This window comes from Microtus oregoni, unplaced genomic scaffold, assembly GCF_018167655.1.
Source record: "Microtus oregoni isolate MIOR12 unplaced genomic scaffold, Mior012 000008F_ref0000371, whole genome shotgun sequence".
NCBI classification, from domain to species: domain Eukaryota; kingdom Metazoa; phylum Chordata; class Mammalia; order Rodentia; family Cricetidae; genus Microtus; species Microtus oregoni.
The window spans coordinates 54,460,312-54,473,023 of NW_024543067.1; the positions used below are offsets into that span (position 1 = coordinate 54,460,312).

General features: G+C 36.5%; 2 protein-coding genes across 2 annotated transcripts; one reads left to right on the forward strand and one right to left on the reverse strand.

Moving 5' to 3' along the window:
- The first annotated feature begins 1,182 nt into the window (after window positions 1-1,182).
- Window positions 1,183-2,115, forward strand: LOC121451891 (olfactory receptor 8B3-like). Its single transcript, XM_041657688.1, has one exon. It carries the CDS (start codon window positions 1,183-1,185, stop codon window positions 2,113-2,115), a length of 933 nt encoding a protein of 310 aa, XP_041513622.1.
- A 9,161-nt stretch (window positions 2,116-11,276) lies between these two features.
- LOC121451713 (olfactory receptor 150-like) lies at window positions 11,277-12,221 on the reverse strand. Its single transcript, XM_041657432.1, has one exon. It carries the CDS (start codon window positions 12,213-12,215, stop codon window positions 11,277-11,279), a length of 939 nt encoding a protein of 312 aa, XP_041513366.1. The 5' UTR covers window positions 12,216-12,221.
- Between the last annotated feature and the right edge of the window lie 491 nt (window positions 12,222-12,712).

Here is a 12,712-nt window from a genome sequence, read left to right on the forward strand (position 1 = left end):
GAAAAGAAAGGATGAGTATAATTGTGAGTCTCCCAGGAAATAAGGATCATGATGAAGAGTGTAACACAATTTCCCCACTCCTAATTCAATATAAATACTCTCTGAAGAAGAGCCTGGACATTCTTCTGCCCTGCCTATAAGCACACACATCCTGAAGTTAAAGGGCACTTTCTCTGCTTCCAGAAAAGACTCAAAGCCTTAATCGCAAATAATGTTCTGCAATTCAGAAATTGGTCCAAGTGAATTAAGTCTTGTGTATATCTTTTTTAAATTAAAAGACCTAAGACTTTTGAATCTGAAATATTTATCCAGATAAAGAGGGAAATGGGAAAATACAATTGCTCTAAGGATTGAACAGAAAATCGTGAGTTCTGAATTCCAGGTATACTAATATCCATCCTTCTTTCCTCTGTCTTTTTTAAACTGAATATTAGTTGTCTTTAATTTTTGTTTTATTAAAGAGATTTTTTCATATAGTATATTCGAATTTCCATTACCTGTCCCCCAACTCCTCTAAGGTACTATCCACTCCCCCTCCATCAAAATCCACATTCTTAATGTCTCTTTACATATGCTGGGCTTCAGCAAGTGTCTTCCTTTTCTTATGCAAAATGAAGCTCAAGTGAACCCTGCAGAAGAAATCGTTCAAACAAATCAGAGTGGGTTAAGAGGCATTGGCCATGGAGTTTCAGCATCACTAGTGGTGTTCACTTGCATGGGCAGAACTCAAGTATTCCAGATTCATGACTCTTTTACAAGGGAACAAGAAATATTCTCTTCATGACTCTCTCCTTTTCTTTTGTTTTTAGATTAGGCACATGTTTTTCATCATATCACAGCAAAGATGAACCTGCAGTAGCAACCAGCATTGCACTGTCCAGGCATCTGTTCCCAATTTTAAGGTTGCATGGAGGGTTCTAGTGAAGGAAGACAGGATATGGGAGAAAGTTAGATGCTTATCAGAATATTCTTCTTGCTTTTTCATAAATAAAATTTGGTACCAGTGGACTTCTGACTTAAGATAATATTTTGTGGCTGCAACAGCTGTTTCCATCTGATTAATCGGGGATAGAGGAAACATTCCCTACTTACAACTAACAGGTAGGAAGATACCCATGACTAGTAAGAGTCATCTTCTAATGTAGCTCTAATTTCTATGTCCACAGATTTCCGTAGAGAAGAATGAACTTAGTAAATATCTCTTCGATGACAGAATTCATTCTTGTAGGATTAACAGACCAGCCCGAATTTCAAATGCCCTTGTTCTTTATGTTTCTATCAATGTATCTGGTCACTGTATTGGGAAATTTGTGTTTAATAATTCTGACTGTGAGGAATTCTCACCTCCACACTCCTATGTACTTTTTTCTCTTTAACTTGTCCTTTATAGACGTTTGCTATTGTTCGGTGTTCACTCCCCAAATGCTGATGAACATTGTATTAAGGAAGAAAATAATTTCTTACATGGAATGTATGACTCAAGTCTTTTTCTTTTGCTTCTTTGCTGTTTCTGAGTTTTATGTGTTGACTTCAATGGCCTATGATCGCTACATGGCCATTTGCAATCCACTGTTTTATAATATTGTAATGTCTCCTAAATTATGTTTGAAACTTATGCTTGGGTCCTACTTCATTGCATTTTCTAATGCTGTTGCTCACACTGCATGCATGCTGAGACTGACCTTCTGTGGTGCCAACACCATCAACCACTACTTCTGTGATATTCCTCCTTTGCTCCAGCTCTCCTGCACGAGCACATATGCAAATGAACTTGTAATTCTTGTTGCTGGGAGCATCAACATCATTGTTCCTACTTCAACTATCTTTATGTCTTATGGTTTCATCCTTTCCAGCATCTTCCACATCAGTTCCTCTGAGGGGAGGTCCAAAGCATTCAGCACCTGCAGCTCCCACATTATTGTTGTTTCTCTGTTTTTTGGTTCAGGTGCAATTGTGTATTTCAAACCCTCCTCATCTGGGTCTGTGAATGAAGGAATAATCTCTTCTGTCCTTTACACCCATGTGGTTCCCATGATGAATCCCTTAATCTACAGCTTGAGGAACAAAGATATTAAAGTTGCCCTGATGAAATGTGTGAGCAGCAAGAAGTTTTGATTGTACATGGCTGTCTTTATGCCTCTTTTTTCAGGCACCGAGATAATTTCTATGTATGAGTAATATTTCAGCAGATGGCTTTACCTCTCTTATTTTTCCTTAGAAAGTATTTGATTTTATTTTTACTTTTTTGTTGCTGTTGTTTTTTTTATTTTGTTTTTGAAATGCAGAATGAATTGGTGTAGCTGTGAAGCCTAATATGTTCAATTTTCTGTCATAAAAAGATATTTAATTCCCCTAGACTTGATTTTTCTATCTCCAGAGTTTGCTTTCTTCCTTTTTCTTGTCATTTTCTCCATTTTCATCTCTCTTTCTTAATAAAAATAATGGCACTGGCATATTGTTTCGAGATTGGTATGTAAAATTAAATAAAATACGTTTAAATACAAAATTTTTAAATACCACAGGAAGTTCTTACACATTGTGCCCCAGTCATTACAAACATTTTATCTCTTATTTTCTAAATATTTTTTTCAAATGGTCAAATAACGTAACACTATGATGGCAGTTTCTGTGGTGTGTGGGTTCCTCATTTTGAAGTTATATCTTTAAAGATGTAATTCAAACATATGCTTCTGTTGTTTTCTTTACATCTCCAGGGGAAACTAACATATTTCTTTCAAATGCCAGTGTGACAGATTTGATTTATTGGCAATCAATAGCTTAATGAAAACTGTAGAGTATCATTATTGTTCCAGGTTTAAAGGATGCTATTAATTCACATACCTTTTGCATATACTGTTAGTATTCAGGAAATATGAACATAAGTGTATATTATAGATTTGAACCTTTATAATGGTTTGTGGGGAGATCTTCATCTAGATCTGTTGCAGTGTTCACTTTATTTTGGATTATTCTTGTTTGTTTTTTCTTTTGGTTTGGGGTTTTGGGTTTTGTTTTTTGTTTTTTGTTTTTTCATTGTTTTACAGTAGGGATTGGGTTCATCTACAAAACAGAAAATAATCTGAATGTTTTAAGTGCCTAATAATTCATGAACGATTGGGGCAGAAAGGGTAAGAACAAAAGTTCTTAAATGAAAAAAAATAAGAAGACAGTGAGTAAATAAAAGCATTTGCCTGGAAAGCTTCACTGAGGTGTTCTGAAAATCATATTATTATCTGAATCTTAACTTTCTTCTGTAGAGCATTGCAAATAGTTCCCTTGCTTTACTAACATCACATTCTCCTTAACACCAACAATGACTGTTAAGTAATAGTGTTTTGAATAATGAAGATTGCTTTATTGAAAACTGAAGACAGGCTATATTTGTTCAATCCAAGTAGAGTGAAGACAGCTAAGTCAAGGAATAAGGAGCAAATGGTCATTGAGACACTAATTCGGAATAAATCTATAGACAGGGCGGGCAATCAATGCTTCTTTCTATGGCTTCTTGTATCTTTTCTGGAACCTCCTGGAAATATGAGGACTGAACCATCTCTCTGGAAAGTTTAAAAAGTGTAAGCTAATAGACAATAAAAAAAAAGTTTAACCCAAAGGAAGATTATGAGACAAGTTAATCATTCCATTATAGTTGAATTTCATATGAGATTAGCGTATGAAGTTTCTGGGCAAAATGAACTAAATATGATGTGTGAGTCCTCTTTGTGTGCTGTGATTAGCATTAATGAATAAAGAAAGTACCTTGTCCTGTTGATAGGGCAGAACTTAGGTAGGAGGGGAAAGCTGAACTGAATTCAGAGAGAAAGAAGGGCAGAGTCAAAAAGAGGCTATGTATCCACCACCAGATATAGATGTCCTGAAACTAAGCTGTTAGGCCATGACCTCATGGTGATATACAGATTAATGGAGATGGATTAAATTAATATGTAAGTGTTAGCCAATAAGAAGTTAGAACTAATGGGCCAAGCAGTGTATTAAGTAATAAAGTTTCTGTGTGGTTATTTTGATTTCAGGCAGCTGGAACGAACAAGCGGCCTCCTCCTAGCAACATATATATTATCAACTTTAATAACACATATTCTTTTTTTTTTTTTTCAAGACAGGGTTTCTGTGTGGTTTTGGAGCCTGTACTGGAACTAGCTCTTGTAGACCAGGCTGGTCTCAAACTCACAGAGATCCGCCTGCCTCTGCCTCCCAAGTGCTGGGATTAAAGGCGTGTGCCATCACCGCCAGGCCGAACACATAGTCTTTAAAGAGCTACTTTTTTCTCTTCTGTGAATGTGAGTACAACAGCATTTATATCCAGTAGTTATTTTATATTATTCAACAAAAAATGAAAAAGTGCAGTAACTATTAAAAGACCTTTCGTTCTAGATAGAGGCTGTCATCCCAAATATGTGGGAGAACCGTGGAATTCTGTGAACTTTTAAAAGACAAATCTCTTTCTGTTTAAGTAAAATGATTCCACTTAACATAAGGGTGTAACATTAAGAGCAGCAATAAAACATATGCATGTCCAAATGCCTATGACATCAGACAGAGATGATTGTGAACACTTCTGTAAAACAGAAGTGTTTGTTGCAGTGACAGGTCCAAGAACAGGTCAAGACAAAACAAACACTATTCTAACACAAGATTATGCACTTTCCATTTTTTCTTTCTCCTCACTAGAGCAATACGGTGACAATAAGCCTTTACTAAGGTCCTGGAATTGTAAAGGAAGCCAGGAAAGTACTTTAACATAGGCAGGGTAAGTGATTGGTATATAGAATAATCATTAGAAAGCATGTGCCTATATGTCTATGCTTGACAAAGTAAGCTCTCAGTAAGTCAAGGCCAGCATGAGTAATTTAGCAAACTTCTACATAAGACAAAAGCTGAGGAAAGTTGTCAATGCTGAGTGCTTGCTTAATGTGTTAATCCTTGGGGTTCCATGTGTTAATCCCTGCTGAGTACCGCAAAAATCCCAAAGGAGGAATATAGGTTCGGGGAGCTAGCCATATTTTATTTATAAAAGCACATGGATATTAAGACTTCTCATTTCATCAAAATGTTATATAGCGTATGTTTTTGTAAACATATAAATATTTATATACTCCTGTATATATCCTGATTTTCACAATTAGATGTGTTACAAAGTTATGAATAGGATATTATTTATATGAACAGTGAACAAGCATATTGTCCTAACTGTATGTAATTAGCATTTTTGGTACAAAATGGATTTCATGGAAGCAAACGTACACATATAATGTAAAACTGTAGAGCAATTTAGACTTGTCTAAGGCAGAGACAACTGGTTCACCACACCTAAGGGATAGTTTTCAGTTATGTCTATTAAAAGGAGGGAAGACAATATTCACTCCAGTAAATAGATTTGCAAAGTGAAAAATATTTTATATTAATGCTGCATGTGGAGAGTATATTCTTATTCCATATCTGGAACTTCATTTTAATGACTTCTGTTCCCTAAGTTAAAACTTTTCTTAATTAAATCCTTCAAATGCTTCTTAGGAGAATTATAATGATTACAGTCTGGGGTCAAGCCCAAGGCTTCACTTGTGCTTGTGAATATTTTACCACTGAGCTGCATCCCCAGCACATTGATTTCCATTTCTACTTGCTAACAATTAATATTTAATAAGGAACTTAATAATTCCAGATACCATAAGTCCCAAGAAATAAAAACTGGTGAGTTATTATTCTATTTATAATCAATGACCTTAAAGATTTGTAGAGTGGAAATATAATGACATTGCTGAAGGAAGTTGATGCATAAATACATAAGAACATCCTTTGCTCATAGTTCAGACATGCCTTGGTTGATAATGATATTTTGCTTTCAGAGTCATTTAAGTACATATCCACATGCCCTTGAACACAAATGTGCCTGCATACACTTGTGCATCCCCACTGAAGCATTAATCTAATTATTCATGGTCAATGAAAACCTGGAGTCAGATACCGGGTGAAAAACCTGGAAGATCAGCAAACCAGGAGCAACCACCAGTTGCTTCTTTCTCATTCTTCAGTTCAAAAAGGCTGAGATCATCTATTCCACCTTATCACTTCCTTTCTCTACCTCCCAATTATTGGGATTAAAGGCATGAGCCATGAGTGGTGTGATTAAAGGCATGAGTCACCACTATTGGTTCTATGGTTAGTTTGTGGCTAACTCTTGCCCTATAGGCAAGCTTTATTTGTCAGAAACCAATCAAAATATCATATAACACATACCCTCTGGTCTAAGCACATAACACACACACACACACACACACACACACACACACACACAAAGCAAACACTGTAAAATTAACCAAGAGGCTAAGAAGTTTATAGAAGAAAACCACAAAATACTTCTTAAAGAAGTTAATTAGATATCATTGATAATTGGTCAGAAAACTTACTTCTGTTATGGTGTTAATACAATCCAAAGCCATCTATAGAATTAGTGCTATCCCTAGCACATCCCAGTGACATTTTTAATCCTTTGAAAATATAATTCTTTATTGATTCTTTGGAAATTTCACATCTTGAACTCAAATTCTACTCACTGCAAAACAAACAAACAAATAACAAGAACAAGAACAACAACAACAACAAAACTCCTTGCTATTCTGTCTTTCCAATACCTCTTCATTCATCATAGTGACATTGGGAGCTATGGTGTGACACCCCCAAAAAGTTCTTTGAAGTGAGTCATTGGTCTGATTTAAGACCCCTCTGGTACCTAATGTTGCTCTGTGTTATAGAGACCCTGCGGCTATTGTTCGACAGTAACAGTCCCTTCATGCACTCCAGCAGGTCAAAGACAGGGTAGATATTAGAGTGGGCCAACCCGAGACTAAGGATCTGAATCTGGATGGTAGCTGTTCGGATCAGTCTAGTACAGCCTCACAAGGTAAGGGGCAGAGTGAGGTCTCCTAGGCCAATGCCATCAGCAACTGCTTTCCCATGCCTGTGGTGAGGCGTGGGGCCATTTCTCTCTAGTGCAGGAGGCTTGGCAACTTTCCCATGGTGGGGTGGGGTCTACTCTCCTGCTATAGTGTCCAGTGACAGGCAGGGCCAGCTATCGTAGGAACAGTGAGGGGTGGGACTGGCACAGCATGACCCTTGGATTTCAACAAAAATAGTTCCTATTAACCCCATGTCATACTTTAAGCCATGATCATTATCAGAGATCCCCATCTTCAGCATACACATGGTCTTAGACATGCCCTCCAAAGCACCATGGATCCTGATATCACCATGGCCCTGGTGACAGCACAGGACACCCGAATAAGTGTGTTCCCTGTAGGAGCAAGGACCTCAAATACACTCATGATCTCAGGTTGTTGTCCAGAACCCAGGCATCCAATTAGCCTCAAATGGCAACAGGAGATAAGGACATCAACCCAGACTCTGAATGTTGCTGTCCACTGATGCAGACATGGCCCATGGCAGTAGTCTGAGTCTAAATGACACCATGGCCTCATATAGCAGTGTAGGCCACCTAGATAGTCATGGCCCTGATAGCAGCATGCCCCCCCCCCCCCCCCAGACAACATCATAGTCACAGGTTGAGGTCCAGACCTTGGGCATCCAAGTAGACTTTGGTTGTACCATTGGCAACAGATAGCAACACAGGACCTGACTGCATGAGGACCACAGACCTGGATATGGCTCTTTGTAACAAGGTTCTTTGTAATAAGGTTCTTTGTAACAACCCAGGAATGAACATCACCATGCCATAGGTGGTTGCACAGGCCACTCAGATTGGCATGGTTTAAATGACAGTGTGACATGCAAGACTGAGAGGACCCTGGCTGCCCTGTGAGTGTTTTTCTTTTTTGCTATTATATAATATTGGCTTCTATTAAAAAAAAAAAAAAACATCAAGTGTCTTTAAGTGTGAAGATTTACATCTGGGTCTCTGATTCCATTCTATGAATTCTCCTGTCTGTTTTTATGACAATACCATGCTGTTTATATTATTATAGCTCTATATGATACTGATGACAATACTTCCAGAAGTTCTTTTATTATTTTAACTATCCTATTGTTTTGGTTTTGTTTCATTTTTCATATAAATTTGAGTATTGTTCTTTCAAGAACTGTAAAAAATTGTGTTGGGATTTCAATGTTGATTGCACTGAATAGTAGATTGCTGATGTGGGATTCCCCTACGTATGCTGTGAATACCATTGGTTAATAAAGAAACTGTCTTGAGCCCATGATAGCATAGAACAAAGCTAGGCTGGGAAAACTTAACTGAATGCTGGGAGAAAGAAGGTGGAGTTAGAGACAAGCCATGTAATTCTGCTGGAGCCAGACAGAACTTTACCGGGTAAGTGGCAATGCACAGATTAATAAAAATGGGCTAAATTCAGATTTAAGAGTTAGCCAATAAGAAGCAATAGTGAATTGGCCAAGCAGTGATTTAATTAATACAGTCTCTGTGTTGTTATTTCAGGGGTAAGTGACCAGGAACCATTAAGCAGCCTCCTCTTACTACAGATTGCTTTTGGTAAAATGACAATTTTTACTATTTTAATTCTACTGATCCATGAGCATTGAAGATCTTTCCATTTTCTGATCTTTTCCACATTTTTTCTTCTCGTACTTAAAATTCTTGTCATACAGGTTTTCCACTTGTTTTCTTAGAGTTACTACAAGATATTTTATATTATTTGTAGCTATTGTGAAGGGTGTTGTTTCCATGCTGCCTTTCTCAATCCATTTGTCTTTAGAATATAGGACAGCTACTGTTTTGTTGATACTCATGGAAAACCTTTCTTCTCCTAAACAAAAATGGAGGAGGAGATAATCAGGGGTGGGAACATAAGGGTTGTTGTGAGGAGAGGAGACTTGGAGGAGAGGAGAGAGTAGAAACTGTGGCAGGAATATAAACTAAATAGATAAATTATTTTTTTTTAAAGTGAGTTTTCATGCTCCAATGGATTTGATGTGTTACCCATTGTCTAAGTTAGAAACTTACACAAATATAATAGTGTACAGAGTTGAAGTAGTCTAGAGAATTGTTGTTATAACAGTAGAATATTTTCATAAAGTTATCAATTTAATGTTCTTATACAAGTAAATTAATTGCCCCATTTGTGAAGGATGAGGCTAGATATCTCTGCACTATTTGGATATCTGCACTTCCTCCACAGCCTGTTGCAGGGAAAGGTACACAGTAGATATGGTCTTTGATCCTAGATATCCCTCTACCTCAACTGATCCAAACATGTTGCTGGTCATTGTACTTTACCTAGACTATAATACTCTGTTCCAGTTCCAACAACACTAAAGAGACAAAGATGCACATCCTTTTGTAGATTTGAGTGTTTTCAATAATTAGTTGACTGGTTTTTCTGTCTTAATTGCCTCCTTCAAAATGCAGGCAACATTTATCCTACCACAGAAGCTCCATTCTCTTCAGTACAGTATTTTGTGGTGTGCCATTCATAGTCTTTGTGGTTCTGACAGCAGTTGTAGTGTTCTGAATATATATATATATATATATATATATATATATATATATATATATATAGACAGACTTCTGAAGTTTGATCCTGGCCCAACTTCTAAAGGAAGATCCTTCCTGTTTTATGCTAATTGCATGTATATATGTGTGTCTTTGGCATAGTAGGATATTTCTAAATTCCTCTCTTATTTAACCTATAATGCCTCTTAGAGATGAATGCTCCTCATCAAAATGCCAGAATTATTCATTGAATGAAGTTTTATTTGTTGATCTTCCAAAACTATTATTAAAGTTGAAATGCTATATAGTTGATGTCAAATATTTATCACATACAATATGATCAGTTTTTGTATATTTGAGGCCAGCCTGATCTACAAGAACTAGTTCAGGACAGGCTCCATAGCTTCAGAGAAACCCTGTCTCAAAAAACAAAAAAATGAAAATTATGAATTGACAAAATTCATAAGCTATACAGATAAGCTTAAATGATTTATTAAAACAAACAAGATATCTAAAATGAGGAAAACAAGATAAATACCACCTTTTGAATTGATTTATTCTGACAATATATTCTAATACAAAGTTTTATGAACAAAAATTATCCACATAAAATTAAATATTTACATCTAGGTAATATATATAATATCTACATGACTAATAATGCGAATTAAGGATGAATTTTTACTCTGCTAAGAGAAGAGAAATACACAGTTAATGAGTTTCATTTTTGTGTTAACAACAAAATAAGAATATCTTTAGACCTAGAAAAAATTTGGCTTGAAAGACGAAAAAGATAACTTTTCCTATTCTGAGCTTCCACTGTAGAATATTAGAGATCACTTATAGCTACTGGGAGTATATTTTTTATAATTTCTAGAGAATAGAGTTTATTATGGTCTGAGACATACTTAGGTGGAACGGTGCTAGGAAAAATTGGATTCAGACAATCATACTTTCCCACTTACAGCTACTGGGGGTATATTTTTTATAATTTCTAGAGAATAGAGTTTATTATGGTGTGACACTTACTTAGGTGGAGCGGTGCTAGAATAAATTGGATTCAGACAGTCGTACTTTTCAACTTGGAAATTTCTGTCCCATTCATGTTCTTGTCAATCGTCAAAACTGTTAATGATATGTATTATTTTTAATAGTACATGCTAAGTGACCCACATGCCATGTAACATAAACAAACAATTGTGATAGATATGCATATATAGAGTTGTTTGAGATAATAGAAAAAAATGAAGAGAAATCAAGGATTATAGAAACTCAAGGACTTCTTTTGTCAACACAAATGTTCTCTTATTCATAGTTCTGGTATTGCAAGATGAGGCAGAAGCGGCATATCAAAGATGGGTCTTTTCATAGCTTTGAAGTCTAGCTAAAGATAAAGCCACCAATATTTGGTGCCTACTGGAGGATTCGTACGAAATAATAGTTGTGAGGTAATCAGGTTTAAACATTGATGCTAGGAAGAGGAATAAAGGCTCTAGTACTATGCTTTTGGGCACAGATTAATACAACTCACAGGGTACTATGTGCTACTTGGAAATCTCCACACTCATCTCTGTAATGCAACATAGTTAAAGACTTTGGAGCTCACAAGAAACACAAAGTCTAGAATTTTCTAAATCAATGAGAAAGTGCCTTATTCTAGGAGAATCTATTCTAGGTATAAACCAGAGAAACCACATTGCTGCTGCTGAAGACTTCAGGAGAAAATGTGAAAGATGGACAGAAAATAAAATGTATTGGTTGTAAGTGATGTGTTTTTCCTATGGTTAATGTTTCTTTACACATGGATCTTCTTTTTAAGAAATAACTTATTTAGAGCAAGTTTGACATCCCTGTTCCTCAGGCTGTAGATCATGGGATTCAGCATAGGCACAATAGTCGTATAAAACACAGAGGACACTTTCCCTTTGTCTTTGGAGCTTACTGATAAGGGCTGTAGGTACATGAATGCCAAGGAACCAAAGAAGATGGCAACAGCAGAGAAGTGGGAACTGCAGGTGCTGAAGGCTTTGAACCTACCCTCAGTGGATTTGATACGGAGGATGCTAGCGATGATGAAGATATAAGAACACAGAATGATCAGGGTTGGAATAAAAATATTGAAAGCACTGAGGCATAGAAGTACTACTTCATTGATAAAAGTACTGGTGCAGGCAAGCTCCATCAATGGGAAAAGATCACAGAAGTAATGATTTATTATATTAGCCTTACAGAAAGCCACTGTTAGCATACAGAATGTATGAACTGCTGCTCCGATGATGCCCATGCCATATACACCACCTACCATCCAGGAACAGACTTGGTAAGACATAGTAACATTGTAGAGCAAAGGATTACAGATGGCAACATAACGGTCATATGCCATTGTAGCCAGCATATGACACTCAGATATAACAAAAACAAGGAAAAAATAGAGCTGAGTCATACATTCCTGGTAGGAGATGACATTCTTCTTTGCCACAAAGCTCACCAGCATTTTGGGCGTGATAACAGTGGAGTAACAGAGGTCAATGAAGGACAGACTGCTGAGGAAGAAGTACATGGGGGTGTGCAGGTGGGAGCTGAGAATGATTAGGATGATCATTCCCAGATTCCCCAGCACTGTGAGCAGGTAGATTCCAAGAAAGAAGAGGAACAGGGGTAACTGCAGCTCTTGTTGGTCTGTTAACCCAGAGAGGATGAACTCAGTCACCATGGAGTCATTTCTTTCTACCATTTCACCTTAGATGTTCTATGTAGGTAGTGAAGAAAAGATTATTTATCACAGATCTGCTTGATGTCTGACATTGAACTTCTTTTTATTCTGGTGTTTCCTGTTTTCAACAGCTCTTTATTCATGTAACCTGTTAAGGACTTTAACACGAGACACAGAAATATATATTTAATATATCTATGTCTATCTGTGTGCCAAGAACACCCAAAGAACAGATTTAATAAATTCAATGGAATTTTCTAGCTGTTAATCATGTCTATGTCATAAATATTGTTTTATATTAAGATATCAACATCATCTAGGAACTCCCAACCAATCCTCTGGAAAAATTTTGCCATAAGTTAATGAATAAAGCAATGTTGACACCCTTATTAAACATAGCAGTGTAGCTTCTAGTTAGAATAAGGCACTCAATATAAAGCTCCTGTAATTATACAGAATGAAAAGAGACTATTTCTACCTCTTATTAATATGATGTTCTGTAGAGAAAAATTCAATTA